Consider the following 19,406-nt stretch of genomic DNA (forward strand, 5'->3'; position numbering starts at 1 on the left):
GTGTTGAAGGAAAGGCATATTCAACCATTTCTTTGATTTTACAAAAGTATTTGACAGGATGCCACATGATAGGCTGATATTTAAGTTACAGCATATGGATTTCGATGTCAAATTAGTGAATTGGATTGGGGCTGTCTGAGAAGTATTAGAGTTGTGTATGTATGAGGGAGTTACATCAAGGAAGCAGAAGGTTACAAGTGGTGATCGACAGGGCTCAGTATACCGGGACATGTATTGTTTAACCTTTATATCGATGACATTGTCAATAGATTGCAGGGGGATATTCAGCTGTTGGCAGATTATGTGAAGCTGAGAAGGGTTATTAGTAATAGTGAAGATGTGGTAGTCCTTCAAGAGGATTTGAATAAAATGGACCGATGGACAAATGAATGGGGATATCAGTTTAATTCAGCTAAATGTAAAATCTTGATGTTTGGGATACATCGATGGAAGGCTGCACACTCTACTGGAGAAAGTGGGGGGAGGCAAGGTATCTGGGAGGGGTGATGACTGATAGAAACTTGAAATTCAGGGAACACATTGCAAAGGTGGTGAAGGTAACCTGGATGATTGCTGCAATATTCAGGACATTGACCAGCAGAGAAAAGAGTTGTCATTCCATTGTATAAAGCCCTAATCAGACATATCTGGACTACTGTGCTCAAATTTGGTCCTCAGGATTTGAAAGGGATAAATTAACCTTGGAAAGAGCGCACAGACAAATAACAAAAATAATATGCTTTCTGTAGCCAATAACTGCATTATAAACAGTTGTTACACATGTTTTCTTAAACTGAAAATTTGAAAGAGAATGTTAGAAGAATGAATCCATTTTGCTTGCATGCATACAGCATTGTGTCTCTGGGAGGGAACTTGTTTTTCATTATGAGGTGCTATTTCAGGTGTCTCTAATTACACTAATTGTTGCTAAACATAGTACATATACAAAAGACATATTTGTATATGTAAAACTGAATAATAAAAGATGTGATTACACCACATCTTTTATTATTCAGTTATACAACATACTAAAATAATGGTTCCCGACAAGTTTTGTAAATCGTAGGATTTACATCTTCATGGGTAAATAGTATAACTTAAAGTTTAAACAAGAGAATAACTACAAATCATAAACGTCTGGCTATTCATAAACTCAATAACAGAATGCAGATATAAAACAATACTGTCACGTGTTCTTGTTCTCGTTCATACAGTCCGAGCCCAGATTGAGGTAGATTTTTAATTAGAGCTGACCACACTTGATGGAGAATTAAACCTTGATTTTGATTGCATTGGGTGGGTTTTTCAGCATATTAACAGCTTCTTTAAATTTTCTCATGTAGCAGTTGTTTTCTATGTATGACATCGTCATTTTTTGCCAGAGTACATCGTGTTCAGTGAAAATGGAATGGAAAGCAAGACCCGTTTTTTTGTTCTCTTTTGTATTGTACGTCTTTATGGTGTTCAGCCATGCGTATTTCTCCAGATCTTCCTGTCTGTCCTACATAGCAAATCCGGCAAAAGAGCAATTGATTTTGTAGACTACTGGTTTTTAAGAGAATGATGAGGTGGTATTGGTGGATGTAGGAATCTTGAGATTTTTTCCATAGGAAGGAAGGCTACTTTTACATTGTGTTTGTGCAATAATTTTGCTAGTTATCTGTAACATTTTTGATATAAGGAAGCGAGATTGCGTTTTTGTAATCCTGTTTTATTGTGTTGTTAGTTAAAGGCATTTTAAGGATTCTCTTGATGGTTTTAGTTTCATATCCATTCTGTTGGAGGATTTGTGTTAAGTATTTTAGTTCTTCATTACATCTTCCTTGGGTGCTGGAGATATTGTATGCTCTGTCTTGAAGAGTTTTAACTAAGCTTATTTTTTGTGAAGGATGGTGGTGTGAGGCTGCATTTAGAAATCTTCCTGTGTTGGTCAGCTTCCTATATACTGAGAAGGAGAGTTTATTTTCTTCATTAACTTCTAATAGAATATCTAGAAAAGGAAGTTTTCTATTTTCTTCTTATTCTAAAGTGAATTTTATGGTCTTGTGCAAATTGTTGAGATAATCTTTAAAATTGATAAGTTCATCTGATGTTCCGTTTCATATGATGAATGAATTTACATCCCTGAAGATGTAAGTCCTACGATTTACAAAACTTGTCGGGAACTATTATTTCAGTATGTTGTATAACTGAATAATAAAAAATGATGTGTAATCACCGAAATATGTCTTTTGAACAAATTAGCCACTATACGCCTGCATAGTACATATTGTATTATATAAAATTACTCATTTTTCTTGCTTCTGCAGTATAGTGTCTGTTGAGGACAGATAGAATGTTTTTCATGCTGTAGGACCATTTTTCTTCCACTGTTCGGAAAGAATGGATGTAGTGAATGAAAATCCATCTATTCCTGAAAAAAAAAAAAAAAAAAAAAAAAAAAAGAATCCTGCTATGTATTATAAGAAATGGACTGCATGTATTGATCTCCAACAAAATATTAGAATATGCGAGATATCTATTATTGATAATACAGAAGAGCTGCTGACAAAAAGAAAAAAAAAAGTTATGTAATGAACTTAGGATTTGTGAAAGAATGGATAATTCCGATGATGATCAGAAATTATTTATGTGTAGATTGCTATGTAAAAAGTGTACACTGAACATCAGTGAATAAAAGAAAATTCTTAAAAAACAAAGTGAAATAAAAATAAAACATAAAATGTTTTATAATGTTGTAGAAAATCATCTTGCACAACAAATTATGCAAGATCGTTTTCTACAACATCAACCCATGTGTATTCCCGTGATGCCTAAATGAATCACATGATCAACTTCCTATATTTATTTAATGAGCTACCAAATGTATACAGCTACTATTTATTGTTGATTACTTGTTTATATTTTGCAAACAAATCTCTTTAACTCTCTTCATATTTTTTTTTCAATTATGCCATCATAAATGCAAATATACATATCTAGAGTTTGCATAATCACATCACTCACTCCATCCAGCAACAAACAGGAGATACATATAATAACACAAATGTTGATGATTAATAATTCCTTTATCAGTAATCAAACTATTGCTATTCCCAACTGTTCTTTCTCTTCCTTATATTTTCCCATTCTCACATGGCACATCAATAATTGTTCACATATTTACACCTCTTAGTAATTCAAATATAGCATTCTCCTTAATTATTGTTTTCCGATATATAATAAAACAACCATTAGTCCCTCCCCTATGCAGGTCTGGTTACAATCAAAGAACCATTAAAATATCTGCTGATAAGCAAGCACGAAGTTGCCTTGAGGCATGGTGTTTTCTCTCACCCCGGCAGATGGTTAGGGTGGTAGCAAAAGGGTCCTGATTGCCCCGACATGAACATGGTAAGACAAATAGTTGAAAAATCATGGGAATATGACAAGGATCTGTAGTTAAGTTTTATACATCTGGAAAATGATATCTTAATTATGCAAAGAGTAAAGTTGTTCAAAACACTATAATTAAATGGAACATATAAATGAAACATTATATAGAGTAATACATAGTCTTTGTTTGAGATGTAAGTCAGCAGTAAGAAATAAAGGAGGTACAGGGAGACAGTTTGATGTTAAATCAGGTGTGAGAAAACAGTGCACATTATCTCCAATGTTATCCCTCATTTATATGGAGCACATTATGAATTACAGTGGCCAAAATATTTAATTAATATTTCCAATATTTCAGACAAGTTAAATTGCTGTCATCGAAGAAAACAGTACAGTATGATATATGCATGCAGGAACTAATGATGGGTAAATAAGGCTGAAAGAAGGCAAAAAAAAGTTGAGCCTAAAGTCATCCTAAAGTGTCCCTTAGTTGAATAATGGGTGATCTTGCTGTTGTGCTGAAATTTGGAGGATGAGTGGTTCCCAAATTTGGGAGAGTACCATGCAGCCTGTGTGCACATAGCATACTGTACTATGTTCCCTGATGATGGCAATTTGAACTTTGCCAAAATATCAGAAAGATTAATTAAATTTATTATAATTAAGAATTAGTCTATGTTATAATTTTCTTAAAAAATACAACAGAAGAAAGTGGCATCAAACCTGACATCAAAATTGGAATGTTAATTTCATAACTTTATTCATGATTTATTTTTTAACGGTATTAACAACACCAAATGAACTATTTTATAAAAAGATGTTTTATCATCATAATAATCATCAAATTCCTGACATGTACCCTCAAGGGGTGTACAGGATATTACGACAGTACTACATGAAGAAATTACATCATTACTAACTTCCTATCAACAATTTTCAATTTGTTATCTGTCAAGACTCCAACATTATCAGCTCTTATATTTCTGACTTCTAAGGCACTTTTTATTGTATCAATCCACCTACATCTTGGTCTTCCTCCTACCAACCTGGCAGAGAATACTTGTTTTGCTAATATTTCCTCTCCCATTCTGTTTAAGTGACCATATCACCTGACAATGGCTCCACTAACACATTCCTGGATGCTAACAATGTCAAGTTCTTTTCTAATATCCTCATTTTTAATATGATATTGCCATTGATACCATCTGTTCATGCCCCTAATCTTTCTCAGGACTCTCTAATTGTGGTCTGTAGTCTTTGGGCAAGTGCGTTTTATTTCTGACCCAGCTCACTCCCAGATCAATAAGTTAAAATTGGTTTGAACACTATCTTGTATACAGCCTAATTTAGTGTTTCGACTAATTTCTCTCTTATTCCATATAAATTTATTCAGTTCACTTCGTACCATACAGCTTTGTTGATTCTGTTGTCTACGTCCACATTTCATTTCATTTACCAGCTTCACTAAAAAAATTGTGCCTAAGTAGCTGAAATGTTTTACTTGTTCTGTAGATTACATTCAGGATACAGTTGATATTTTCATTGTCTTTTTTCTTGTTATTGCTGATTTTCATACCAAATTTATTGCAACAATTTAGTCAAGGAATCTTGTAGACTCGTACTGGAGTTATTTAAAAGTATAACATCATCTGCATAAAGTAAAGAGCTGAGAATTAACATCTCCAATTTTGATATCAGGTTTAATACTGCTGACAGCCTCTATTTATTATTATTACACCACACCTCCAGGGAGTCCAAAGACTCATCGAGGGAGGGCACCAACTCTACAACTCTTCGTCTCACTACTCCACCAACCTTCATCATCTAACACCAATGCCATCTACCACCAACTACCACCACTAGTGCTTTCACAGACAATCACAAACATCCATGTCCCGGCGGGATTCGAACCCGCAGCCTTTTGGCTGGAAAGCGGATATGCTAACCACTTGGCCAACCAGGCCGGCTATTTGGCCTGAATCCAGCTTATTGTTCACCAAGCTTCACTTCTACAATCCTTCTCAACTGTTTCTCAAGTATATTTGCACAGGGTTGCCCGATTTTGGAAAACTAAATACAGGACATGGGTGTTAAAAAAAAATGCCACCTCCAAACCTTAAAAGAATTTTATTAAATGACATAATGTAGGAACGTTATAATAATTAGGTGCAGTTCAGGCCAATATACTTAGCACTACTTTTATCATTCTTTAACAAAACTGGATCATCTGTTACAAGTTTATAGAAATCTTCACGTAAAATTCCATTCTTTCGAATAATCATCATTAAAAATGCCCTTTCGTTTAGGCATTGTCAAGGGCTTAAGGAAAGAAACAAACATTAATTTACCTTTAATTATATATTTTATGTATTAACCAAGTATTGCACATTCAAAAAAGGTGAGATATTATTTTTAATAATTATTGAAATAACATCACGTACTATACTGATACTGCAATAAAATAAATTTAGTTTAATCCTTTATCCAAGTGTGTGCAAACAAAGTTTGCGCCTGAAAGTATCTTCAGGACTGGAGTAAAGTAGTACAACACCAGGCAACTCCTTGCAAAGGTGGAACAAGCTACCAATACTCCTATCTCAGTATCTCCCATAATGCAAAACACATCTCCTTGCTGATATGTATAATGTTATGCATTAAGGGAAGGGCCACTACCCAGACTAGTTTCGACTTTTATTGAGGTCTCTTCAGTAGGAGCCAGGCCCAAGTGGAGATACCAAGGCAGAAGCATTAGCAAGGTCATCTCCTCCTATAGGAGCTGCCAAACGGTGCAGTATCAGTAGATGTTGAAAGTTTAGTTTTCACTTGGTCAGACTATAATAAATTTAGTTTAATCCTTTATCTCACAATGTCCAAATAAGAAATGTTTGAAAATAAGCAAATGCAATATATCTGTACAGAATTATAAATAAAATGCTTATACTAAATAAAAAGCAACCACTGAAAGGGACACTCGCTGCCATGCCGCTGCCGTAAACACAATTTCATCGAATTGTCAGCTTTTTATGGCTTAGAAATCAATTTAAGTTGGATTATTCGAAAAGAATATTGAACATTCTAATTGCTTAATATAATATTTATAATTTTATCTTTTCATTAAAATAAGGGACACTAGGCTGTCCCTAAAAGTTCAATACGGGACGTCTGGCATGCCTATACTTGTATAAATCTTACCAGGAACATTCAGTAGGGAAATATCTCTGTAATTCTCACATTGTTTTATTTTCCTTTTTGTATATGGATACTATGAGAGCTACTCCAATCATCCGGAATTTGTCCCCTCTGTCCAAGCCATTTGAACTATGTAGTGCAGCCACTGCAAGATTTTTATACCTACATACTTCAGTAAACCATACTGAAGTTCTACTTCAGCTTGGTTTATATCAAACAGCCCACTAATTTTATTTGAAATTTCTGTGATGTTCAAGTTTTCTTAAAATGGATTATTGATAAAAGATACAATCATTTCAGTTTTATTAAAAATCTTTAAATCTTGAATTTATTTCTTACTCAAGTAATTCTATTTCACGAATAAATTCTTTTATTTATTTCATTTCTAGATTTTGAACAAAATCAAGCATTTCTTGATTTTGTTCAAAAAAAGTTAATAAATATGGGAGATGTCTAAATTCGCGGTCATTTATATTTTTCTTTAATAAAAGTAAGTATTATTGGAAAGTTTTTATTGAACTTAACATTGTCAATTAAATTTTTATCTCTACCTTGTAACTCTAAATTTAAATTGCTTATTTTTGTACAGAAATCTACTAAAAATGATAAGTGTAACAACCATCTTTTATCACTCTATTGTGGATAAATATTTCCTTTTTCATCAAGAAAAATTTTTATATCATTAATTAATACAAGAAATCTTTCTAAAAATTGACTTCTGCTGAGCCAGCGAACATTATTGTACAACAGAAGTTCCCTATCATCATCATCTGCCTGTAATTTAAATAACTGCCATTGCAGGGCTTTTCCTCGAACACAATTTACGATTTTAAATGTAATATCCAAAACATCTTTTGTGTTTAATCTTTTACTACATAGTACTTGTTGGTGAATAATACAGTGGTACGTTAAAAAATCTGGATATTTGTCATCGTTTTTACATAATGAAATGAAGCCTGATTTATTACCTATCTTTGCAGGAGCACCATCAGTAGTAATAAACACAAGTTTAAAAAGCAGAAGTTGGTGTTGTTTCACAAATTCATCAAATGCCAAAAAAATGTCTTCTCCTCTAGTCCTTCCCAATAATGGTATAATTTTCAAAAGTTCTTCTTTACTTGAATAATCTTGAAATACCATGCGAATAAATACTATTAACTGAGCAATATCAATTAAGTCATTTGATTCATCAAATTGTAATGAAAACGCAACACACTGGTGAATGTCTGACATTTAATGGCCTGGAAACTTTTCTCCGGCAATTAGAACTCTTCCTTTCAGCAATTTGAAACCTTGTCTGTTGCCTAGAAGTAGTCTCTCTCTAGTGATGTCTCGAACCGAGAAGCTCCTTTCTGGAAGCAGGAAACTCCTCTCTAAACAAAGTGGATCCGGGTAGTCTCTCTGACGGCAACTCTGGACCGGGCAGCCTCCTCTCTGACAGCAATTCTGGAACAGGGACCCCTTCTGCTTGCTTCAGTCCCTTTTTATCAGGCTTCCTCTGAGACCTCGCATGAAGTTTGACAATCCCAAAAGAATCAGTATGAGTCTTTCATCTTAAGTTTCAAGTTCGGCATGCCTTTTGTTCTCCTCCGCTTTCTTTTGATTGTAAGTTGCCGGCCATTGGAAAGTTGTTTGAACTCTTTCTGACTGACTTCGGAGATGTTTACACTTAGAGCCTGCAAGCCTTTCTCATACATACAACTTTCAATAACAATCTTTCTAATGCCGCCATGTACAGCTTCGGCAACAAAAACATTGCCTTTGTTTTTAATACTCTAACATATTTTTATTAAAGCAGTATATACAGTTAGCTTCAAAAGAGTTATTTACAAAAACATCTAATACAAACTATACCGAGACAAACAAAGTTTATTTTTTTACAATATTCACATGGGACTTAACCTATGTAAAAAATCAATGTAATGTGCTTTGGAATATTTAATATTTAAGCTACAATCGAGTTTTTACACTTTGCTTATAATCGTATTCACTCGGCTCGCTGTTTGATTTCCACTGATCCAAATTAATTCATTTACCCAGACTTATAAGAAAATTACTGATTTGACAATTTTAATGAAAAATAAATAAACAATAGCAATACACTTAAAGCAAATTAAAAATAATACAAAATAATGATAAATAAAATATTATGTTTTTAGTTTTAATTAATTTTGTAAGGAGGAATGCACAAGAGATCAACCGGTCAATCGCGATCGATGGGTTGAACACCCCTGCTATAGGAGGATATTAGATTTGTGGATTTTGGTAATCCATAAATGTGCAGTGTTTAACATGAACTGGCTTTATTATTTTTTTGATGATTTCTTTTGGCCAGGAAGCACTTTTTACAATAATTTGCAGAATTTTTGAACCACACTTTGGACACCCCTTCACACAGGATTGGATGGAAAAAAACTAATGTGCTATTTAGAAGTCATTACAGATCCAAAAGATTAATTTTTGAGTCAGCCATGGCCATGAAGAACTCTCCTTACCTGAACAAATATGGTTGCATTAATTTGCCAAAAATTTGGGAGACTGTTATCTTAAGATCAACTCCTACATATCTGTAATACTACTTTTTTTTTTTTTACAACAAATTAGAGCTTTAGATCTTTTGTCAACTACAATTTGAATTGTTTCACTTACTTATAGTCTCTATAAACCATAACATGCTGTTTTGTGCTCTGAAGATGCTGATTTGCAATTCAGCGAAATAAAAGCCAGTTAATATATCACGGATTAGATGCTTTTTGTATTATGTAGATATTTACATCATAAGATATGATGTAAATATCTTATGTGACTTATGAGAACACGGGAAAGTTAAAAAGTTGAGCAGCTAGCAGTGAGCTATAGAGCAATATATACAGATGATGGAGAAAAAGTGAGAAATTAAAAAAAAAAAAAAAACTCAGAGAATGAATGCCAAAATGTAAAGAAAAGAGTGACTAACTCAACATATTAAAACATATTAAACATGTTTTAATATATATATATATATATATATTTTTTTTTAATATATCATATCAACAACTAAGTTTATCTGTCAGATTTCATAACTTTACTTTACACAGATGGTTATAATCTTATATAAGTGTAGTCAGACCTCAGGATTCTTTAACTGGATTGAATAATCACTGTAACAAGTATGGTATAAAAATAGTCAGGCACTTTTAAAAACATCAACTGCATCTCCTAAATGGAGAATCTATACAACAAGGAAATCATTTCAGCTATTTAGGCACAATTTTGGCAAATTAAATAAGGAAACATGCAATGGAAATAGCAAAGCTGTATGGTAGTGAAAGAGAACTTAATAAACTTATATGGAATACGAGAAATTAGGCAAAACACTAAACTAGCTATATACAAGACTATTCAAACCAATTATAATTTATGGATCTGAGTGCTGGGTTAGGAATAAAACACTTGATCAAAAGACTTGAGATAACAGATATGAGAGTTATAAGAAAGATTAGGATAATGAATAGAGGATATTAGGAAGGAACTTGATATTGTTAGCATTCGATAATGTGCAGAGCACAGCTAATCTCATGTCACTTAAATAGAATAGACAGAAGATTAACAAAACAGGTATTTATTACCAGGATGGCAAAGAAAAAGACCCAGAAGATCTAGGTAGATGGATACAGTAACAAGCTTTAGAAGACCAAAAAATATTGGAGTCCTGCCAGAAGAAATTTGAAGGGAAATTGTCAATAGGTTAGTAATGATGTAAATGTTTCATGTAGTACTATCATAATATCCTATAAACCCGACCCCACCCCACCCATCCTTAGGAGAGTACAATTAACACATCATCAGGAATTTGATGATGTTTCAACTATTAAAATCATATCAACTGGTCCACATTTATGATGTAAATATCTTACATGACTTAATAGAAAGCATTTCACATTCTGGCATTCTTTTATCTCTAATTTCAAATAAATAAATCACAACAAGATACTAGTAAAATGGTGAATCTATTGAAGCTACCTCCTCTTTCTGCATGCACACACACACACAAATTAAATTAATAAAATAAAATAAACATTGTTTAATCAATTCTTTTGCTATGATTTGTAGAAAGAGATGGAAACAATTTTAAACCATTCCTCACACATATTTATTGGAGGGAGGGGGGATCTCATTATTTTCAATTAAAAGAATGAATTTACCTTTATGCCTGCATTCTTGTTCACTGTTATTCATTCTTGCAGGATAGAATCCATTTGGGCATGAACACACATTCTGAAGACATACTGATTCCTTTATATCACAGACTTCTTTTACTTGACAATAAGCTCCAATTTTTTTACCTAAAAAATTAAAACAAAATTATTATTATTATTATTATGTGACACCCAAGAGTCCAAAGACTCATTGAGGGAGAGTGTGCCAACAGCATCGAACGATTGATCCCCTTCCAACCTACTAACTGCGCTCAAACTTACTTAACTTTTTGCGTGAGCCATTAGTAGTGGCTCATGCAAAAAGTAGCAATATTAATTTTTTTCCCACTTTCCTTTGTTTTAACTAGAAATCTTGTAGACAAGCTTAGATATTGAATGTTGATCATCTCTCTTTTTAACAATTACAACATTAAAAACAATTTGATAAAAAGATATTTATTGACTAGCTTATGTTTAACCAGATGCTAAACTAGCATCCACAGAACACAACAACTTCTTACAGTCTACGTGACAATGAGTAAGTGCAGCAATTCAAATTGTAACAGACAAAAGAACTAAAGTCCTAATCTGACACCCTCTAATGTTGTACTGAAATTATTATGACTGTGCTGAAGCTGATCTTAAGATGACTGTTTCTCTCTCAAATTTTTAGCAGATTAATACAGCCACACTAGCTGAAGGTAGAAGAGCCTCATAGCCATTGCCACCTCTAAAAATAGTCTTTCTGACCTCTGACCTGCAACAACTTCTATAGGGTGTCCCAAAATTCACGCAAGAAGTAATTTTGATAGAAAACACAGGTTTTTAATTAAAAATTGTAATTTCTTATTGATTCATAAAGCATACAGTATAGGGTTATGCATGGAATAGCATATCGGGTAAATGGCCTCCACGGCTTTGCTGGCACATATGCACTCTTTTGTCGAAATTTTCCATAACTGTTTGCATAAATGTGGCTGAATTTCGTTGATACAGCACTCAATTTCTTCCTTCAAGGCGTGGGTGGTCGTGGGCTTGTTGGCATAAACCTTAGATTTCAAAAAACCCCAAAGAAAAAAGTCCAACGGCGTTAAGTCACATGATCTGGATGGCCAATTCTGATCACCAAAACAGGAAATTACACGACCAGGAAATGACTCATGCAGTAATTGAATTGTTTCTCGGGCTGTATGGCATGTGGCACCGTCTTGTTGAAACCACATGTCGTCCACATTCATATCTTGCAATTTAGGCACAAAAAACTGGATTATCATGTTGCGATAGCGAGCACCATTAACTGTTATTGCCTTACCAGCCGCATTTTCAAAGAAGAATGGACCGATGATGCCTCCAGCCCAAAATCAGCACCAAACAGTGACACGTTGTGGGTGCATTTGTTTCTCAACAATCACTCGTGGATTTTCTGAACCCCAAATGCGATAATTTTGTCGATTAACGAAGCCATCAAAATGAAAATGAGCCTCATCGCTGAAGATGATTTTGTTCGAAAAATAAGCATCCACTTGTTGTTGTTCCATAATCCATTCAACGAACTCTCTTCGCTGTGTGTAGTCAGTAGGCTTCAGTTCTTGAGTCAACTGAACTTTGTAAGCATAAAGATGCAAATCTTTCGTAAGAATACGCTGTAGAGAGCTTCTTGAAATGCCCAATTCAAGACCACGGTGCCGAATTGATGTTCCTGGACTCTCAGCAACACTCTCACGAACTGCTTCGATGTTTTCTGTTGAACGACTTGTTGAAGGACGGCCAGAGTGTATAAGATCACTAATTGATCCAGTTTCCTTGAATTTTTTAATTAATCTTTTCACAGTTCATGAAGTTAAATCACTATTCCGACCATATTTTGTACGAAAATTGCGAACTGTAGCTGTCAAACCTTCATTATTTTTAAAATATTACTCAATAATGAAAATGCGTTGTTCTTTCGTGTAGCGCTCCATTTTTAATAACCCTGAACTATCAACTGTCATGCTGTCTTTTTTTCCTCGTTGGCAACACTTTACCGCACACATGGCGCTAAATTTAAATCTTGCGTGAATTTTGGGACACCCTGTATATAGCAAATTAGTTTTCTTCCATCTAATCCTCGTGTGAAAGGGGGGGGGGTATGGTCTGCCAGTGCTGACTTGCCATAATGATGGTAGTAAATGTATTTTATTGTGTTTTCCAAGGTGGATGTTAACAGATCTTCCTGTCTGTTCATAGTGGATGTATGTATGGTTTGAATGTGATGTGAAGGTTATATTTCATTAATACTTTGGCTGTCTTTTTAGCTATACTGCCCTGGATAGAATATGAATACTAGTGCTTTGCTCTTGTGCATTTGGGGGAAAGAGGAGAAGGAGGGAGGGGCATGTAGTATTTTTTCTATTTTGTAGGAGCTGTAGCCATTAGCTGCAACAACAACTATAATAACTACTAAACAACATTAGATGGTGCCAAATTAAGAGTAAGTCTTCATTGTTGCGTGTAAGATTGTAACAAGCAGTTGTGATGTGAGAATGCTGGTTTGAAATCCAGTAAATATAAGCTAGTTAATAAATATATCTTCGCATGATTTTTATGACTTAATTATTTTTGAGTTTTAAACTAAAAACATCAATATTGAAAAAACAAAAAATATGTAAAGTAAGGATAATAAGATAAAAGGGCATATACACTTAACAAGCAAATAGTTCCTTTTTAGTGTTTTATTTTGGTATATATGTTACAGAAATTCACAACCAGGAGCTTTCAGTTTCTTTTTCTGAGATATGGTCTTTAATACTGGAACTGGCAGCTAAGATTCTGCATGGGAGCATACCTTAAAATGTTTTATAAATGAAAAACACTGAAAGTTTGAATATTCTCTTGTTAGCATGGACTTGAAACTATAGGGTTTTATCTGAATCCCACTGAAGAAAATTATTTTAACACCAGACCTCTATGGAGTCAGAACTCACTGTGAGAGAAAAAGACACACTGTTACACACACAAAGTCAATCAAACCATGCTTTAAACTCATTCAATGTATCTGCATTCACCACAATGTCAGGAAAAAACATTTCACTCACCAACACTCTCCATGCAAAGAACCTGTTCCTTATGCTGCTGCTTAAATCCTCTTCATAAATCATCCAGGAATGTCCCCTTGTTCTATATCCTTCCTCTATTCTATGAAAAATTTCTTCACATTAACCCAGTAACAGCCCTTTACCAACCTAAATGTCTCAATCATATCCCGCTCTTCCTCCTATTCACAAGGCCTTGAAAACTGCATTCATGTCCCACATTTCAAAGACCAGTTACCACCTTAGTGTTCTGTTGATCCTTTCCAATATATCCTCATCCTCATGAAAACCAGGGGTCCAAATCTGTGCACAGTAATCCATATGAGGCCTGATCAAGGTCTTATATAATGAAACCAATACTTCTTTATTTCTGCATGTTAAGGTCCGTGTGTAGAGGCTTAAGTTCTGTAAGGATATCATGTTGGAGACTTAATGGGGGATTGTATACAGCACTCAGAAAGGATTAAAACAGAATTTAATACTTCCTATATTTCATCTCAGTCACTGAGACATCTTCAGGGATTACAAAAAAATAATGTAACATATACACAAATGACCACATACACAACACTTTCCTCTCCAATGGCTACAGCGATCACAGTATTAAAAAAATAATCAGTTCCTTCCCATTCCCTGGTCTTCTCTTCAGAAAGAGTTTAGAAATGTCATCACTATACCCTACACCCGTGGCACATAAGAAAAAATAGCCAAGATTTTAAGAAAGTACAACCTACACACAGCATTTAAGCCCCACCGCAAACTTGCTATCCTTATCTGTTCTACAAAAGATCAGCTCCCTCCTCTCTCGGTGCCTGGAGTTTATAAAGTACCCTGTTCCTGTAAGCTGGAATACTTTGGACAGAGAGGCTGATCAGCAAACACCCGCCAAGAGGAACACAAGTCATACATCTGCAACCAGGACTATGGTCAGTCAGGCCTGGCTGACCATGTCTTGGATACAACCCACAGGATCTCATCCTGTGGGTTGTATCCACAGGATGAGATCAAATAGGCATGCTCAACCACAGCAAATTCAAAAAAGAGAGACTATTTTTAGAATCAGCAGCAGCTCTCAGAAATCAACCAAATCTTAATAAATACAGTTGCATTAAGCTTCCTAAGATTTGGGAAACACTTATCAGAGATCTCACCTTACATTCCAGGCCACCTAAATAGGACTTTCATCCACGTGGCTGGCCTTAGTATTGTATGGTATTTGTGTATATGTTACATTAGTTTTTTGTAATCCCTGAAGATGTCTCAGTGGCTGAGACAAAATATAGGAAGTATTAAATTCTGTTTTAATCCTTTCTGAGTGCTGTGTACAATCCATTAAGCCTCCAACATGAAGCATGTTAAGGTCCACTGCATCATTGCCATAATCCAATATGATGACTTCACAACACTTTCCTCTCCAATGTGAATTGGAGAGGAAAGCAATGTGAACTTCATATCCTTCAGAACTTGTGCAATGTGAACTTCAGCTCCTTGTTCCACCACCACTCCAAGGTCTCTTGTCTCCTGAACTTCTTCCAGAATTTCCCCACTAAGTCTATACTTTGCATCCCATTCTTGACTATCAAATTTCAGAACTCACATTTTGCAACATTGAACTGATAGTTCCATACTGTTGCCCACTCATGTAATCTATTCAAGTTCTCCTTTAAGGCCACAACATTGCTTGATTCCTTATCACTCTCCCCAGTTGTAAATCGCCAGTTAAATCCACCCCAAAATCATTAATATACAAATTAAATAACAATAGTCCCAAAAAATGTAGCACACCACTAGTGTGCCACAGGGATCTATAATGTAAAATTTTTTATACGCAATAGATTTAGTATTGTAGGCACATGGTAGAATGAGATAATCCAGTTACTTCACCCCAATCTAAAGATCAAAGATAATACATTTTCAAGATATTTCAAGATAATACATTTTCAAGCCACTTCAGGTGTCTAATAAAAAAGATGGTGGTTTTAACAATCGATGATGACAACTGTTGACCACCTAAAGACTTACGTGAACATCAATGCCAACGTGGGATTCAAACCCGCATTCTGTTGGCTGGAAAGTGGTGATATCCATTTTGCTTTTTACACAGTTTGTAAAAGGGAAATTGTTCCCAAAAAAAAACCTGCTAATCTGATGGAAACTAAAGTGATAACTATTCAGGCACATCCCAGACAAACCTATTTTTAATGTATGCATTACTGAAGGCAAATGGCATTTGGTTTGAAAGTAACATTAGCGGGATAGTGTGCCAAAAAATGCTATGAGAGTGAGGGTCAAAAGTGTGTCTCGAGTTGTGAGATTTTAGTAGTGGATGAAACTCAGAATGCACTTGAAAAGTGTGAGATATAATGGCAGACAGGATTGAAAGTGAGATTAAATGTGACATGACTGAGAGAGAGAGAGAGAGAGAGAGAGAGAGAGAGAGAGTAAAAGTGTAGATCAAAAAATAGTATGACTGATGTAAAGAATGAAGAGTTGGCTGTAATTAGGGAGATAGTTCAGTTACAAGAAATGAGACACAGGATGAAGCAGGAGCTGGAACAAATGCAGAAATGTCTGATGAGTGGGTCAGCTGATAACAGAAAGAAGTGTGAGAAAAGAGAAATGAGGACATGACCAAGAGAGAAGGAAAATTCAAGGAGCAAGTCATGTAGAGTGATTCAATCATAAGAGGTGTGATCAATGAGAAATTGACAAAATCATGCTTCCTGGGTGCAAAAATTAATTATGTTAAGTGAAGCTATTAGAGCACAAAAGGGCAAGGTGAAAGAGATGATCGTATTGACCGAAACAAATGATGTGAAAGAATTACTGGAAGTAGCAAAAGAAAAGAGTGAGAGAGTCTGTTGCCATGCTATGACAGAGTAGAGCTGAGGAGGGCCATAACAGCGAATGACTCAATGTGTAGGTTATGCAAGAAGAGTGGTGTGGCATTTGTGAATGTGTAGAGTGAGCTTGACAGGCAAAAGGACTTATTATTATTATTTATTATTATTTATTATTATTATTAAACAAGACCTCATGGAGTCAAAGACTCATCTAGGAGGTCCTTTTATCTCACACACATCTCATCATACCGGGTCTTAAACACATTCAAACTCCTTGCAGACACCACACTCTCAGGCAAGGCATTCCAATCATTCACAACTCTGCACGAAAAAAACCTGCCTCTCACTCCCCTACTCACACCCTCTTTATACAGTTTCCAGGGATGACCTCTGGTTCTCCCCTGATCTCCCACTATTCGCTGTAGAACTTCTCCACCATTGATCCTATAGCAACCCCTTACCAACTTGTAGGTCTCTATCATATCTCCCCTCTTCCTTCTCTCCACTAGTCTCTGCAAATTACATCTTTTCAATCTTTCCTCATACTCGACATTCCAGAGGTCAGAAACTACCTTAGTCAGTCGCCTTTGGACCCTTTCCAACATCTCTTCATTCTGCAACAGCTGTCTATATACCATTTCCTCCAATCAATGTCATCCTTCCATAATCATTCTTTCTTTTGCTGGCTACATATCGAAAGAACTCCCTAGGATTCTTTTTAGCTTCATTAGCTAACTGCTGTTCATACCTCTCTTTAGCTACTCTCACCAACCAAGTCACTCTCCTTGCCTGGTCTTTGTAGAACTCATGAAATTGGTTACTTCCACTTCTCTTATGCTGCCTCCACAATGCCCTTTTTCTCTGTATTGCATGCTTAATCTCTTTATTCATCCATCTCACACCTAACTTATTTAACCTTCTCACCCGTGGTATACATTTAGACATTGCATCCACTAAATATTTTTTGAAAATCCCCCAAGCTGCATTGATCTCTTTTCCAGCTAACTCCTCATTCCATGCTACACCTGCAAGCTGTCTCCTGAGCTCTTCATAATCACCCCCCTTGTAGTTCCACATATACCCTTTTTTCACAGGGGTCCTTGCACTGCTGGCAACCACCCAAGTAATCACCTCATGGTCACTTTCACCAATTGGTGGATGATTTGATACCTCATTGATAATTACATCCTCCGATGAGATGACCAAATCCAAGACCCTTAATCCTCTTGTGCCCTCTGTTACATACTGTCTGAGGTAGTTATCCCTCAAAAACTCAAGAAACTCATTTTCTTTACTTCCAGTTGCTATCTCTTCATTCCAGTCTATATTGCCATAATTAAAATCACCCATAATGATCACCCTTTTCTTATTTGCTTGGCTTATTTGACTATACATTTCACTATCACCACCATCCACATTACCAGGTCTATAACAACATCCCACCAAGTATTTGATTCTATTCACCTCTATCTCACACCATACTGCCTCAAAACCACTGGCCCCATTTCCCCCTTGCATCTCTACCTTGTATGGACATAACTCTTTCTCTATCATCAATAGCACTCCCCCTCCCTTTTTACCCCTTCTATCCTCACGAAACACATCATACCTTTCCATCTCTATTCCTGTCAGGATGTCATCCTCATCTAACCATGTCTCACTTATTCCGACAATCTCTGGGTGCACAGACGCAATTAGTGCAACCATTTCATCCGCCTTGTTTCTTATACTTCTAGCATTGGTATACAAACACAACAACTCATTTCTGGATCTACAGCTAGTTCCACTGATACCACTCACTCGATGTGATCTCTCCATGCTGGACTGGGGCCATTTCCCTTTCTGCTTCTTCATTTTAGAACCCTTTGCAATTCCATCTGTTTCCTTTTGATCCCTGATCATCCCATTACTTTCCTGCCTACACATTCTCTCACCTCCTCTTGGAGCATCCACCTTTCTCACGCTGTGTATCCCTGTCCACCCTGAGCCTCCCCGTTTCCCTGCTCCTCTTGCACACCCATTCTCTCATTATCTATACTCATACCACTCACTTCCACATTCATTTCTACTCCTTCAATCTCTCCTGTCTTACTCTCCTGCTCTTCCACATCACTCCCCTCTTGATCTGATTCATTCTCTCTATTCACTTCTCTACCTTCCAGCAGCAGTCTCTCCAAGCGACTCACACCATAACCACTCAAATGCAGTCCATCGCTCCCATACAGCTCACTTCGTCCCTCAAACTCATTCCACACATTAACAAACTGTACTCCCATCTCCTCACACATTTCAGCCAGAATATCATTCATAATCCTTGCTCTCCACCTCATTTCACCACAATCATACCTAGGCAACACACTGACCACCCTTCCTGTCACACTATTCTCCTTTATCTTTCCAAGCAGTCTCCTGACATTCATTTTGACATGCTCTTTGTTCTCTCTCAAATCATTTGTTCCAATTAATACAATTAACTCTTTTGCTCGTTCCCGCCTCATGTTCAATGCCTCAATCACTCTACTCATTTTACCGCCTGGAAAACATGCCTTGTGCATTTTATCCTCTAGCACACCTTTAATAATGGAGTCGCCATACAACGCCACTCGCTCATCTTTTGTTAACTCTTTCATGCCATCATGATTTATTTTAATAGTTTTGACCTGAATTCTCTTAATTTCATTCCGCATCCATTTCATTTCTTGCTTCATCCAATCCAATTCACCTTCTGAACCTCACGACACATTCACTCT

The 19,406-nt window shown here is 35.8% G+C and overlaps 1 protein-coding gene across 5 annotated transcripts in view; it reads right to left on the minus strand.

The window, feature by feature from the left end:
- Nucleotides 1-19,406, minus strand: part of LOC150108420 (uncharacterized) — a 167,134-nt gene that overhangs the window by 94,421 nt on the left and 53,307 nt on the right. For all 5 annotated transcript variants that reach the window (XR_016548133.1, XM_090390772.1, XM_090390770.1 and 2 more), the window contains one exon: nucleotides 10,749-10,889. Coding sequence is in view for 4 of the 5 variants with exons in the window: in XM_090390772.1 (XP_090246898.1) it covers nucleotides 10,749-10,889 (141 nt within the window). In the remaining variant the exon portion in view is untranslated. The remainder of the gene's footprint in view (nucleotides 1-10,748; nucleotides 10,890-19,406) is intronic.

This window comes from Typopeltis vanoorti, chromosome 3 (genome assembly GCF_054136105.1).
Source record: "Typopeltis vanoorti isolate ZY-2024b chromosome 3, IOZ_Tvanoo_1.0, whole genome shotgun sequence".
Taxonomy (NCBI): Eukaryota; Metazoa; Arthropoda; class Arachnida; order Uropygi; family Thelyphonidae; genus Typopeltis; species Typopeltis vanoorti.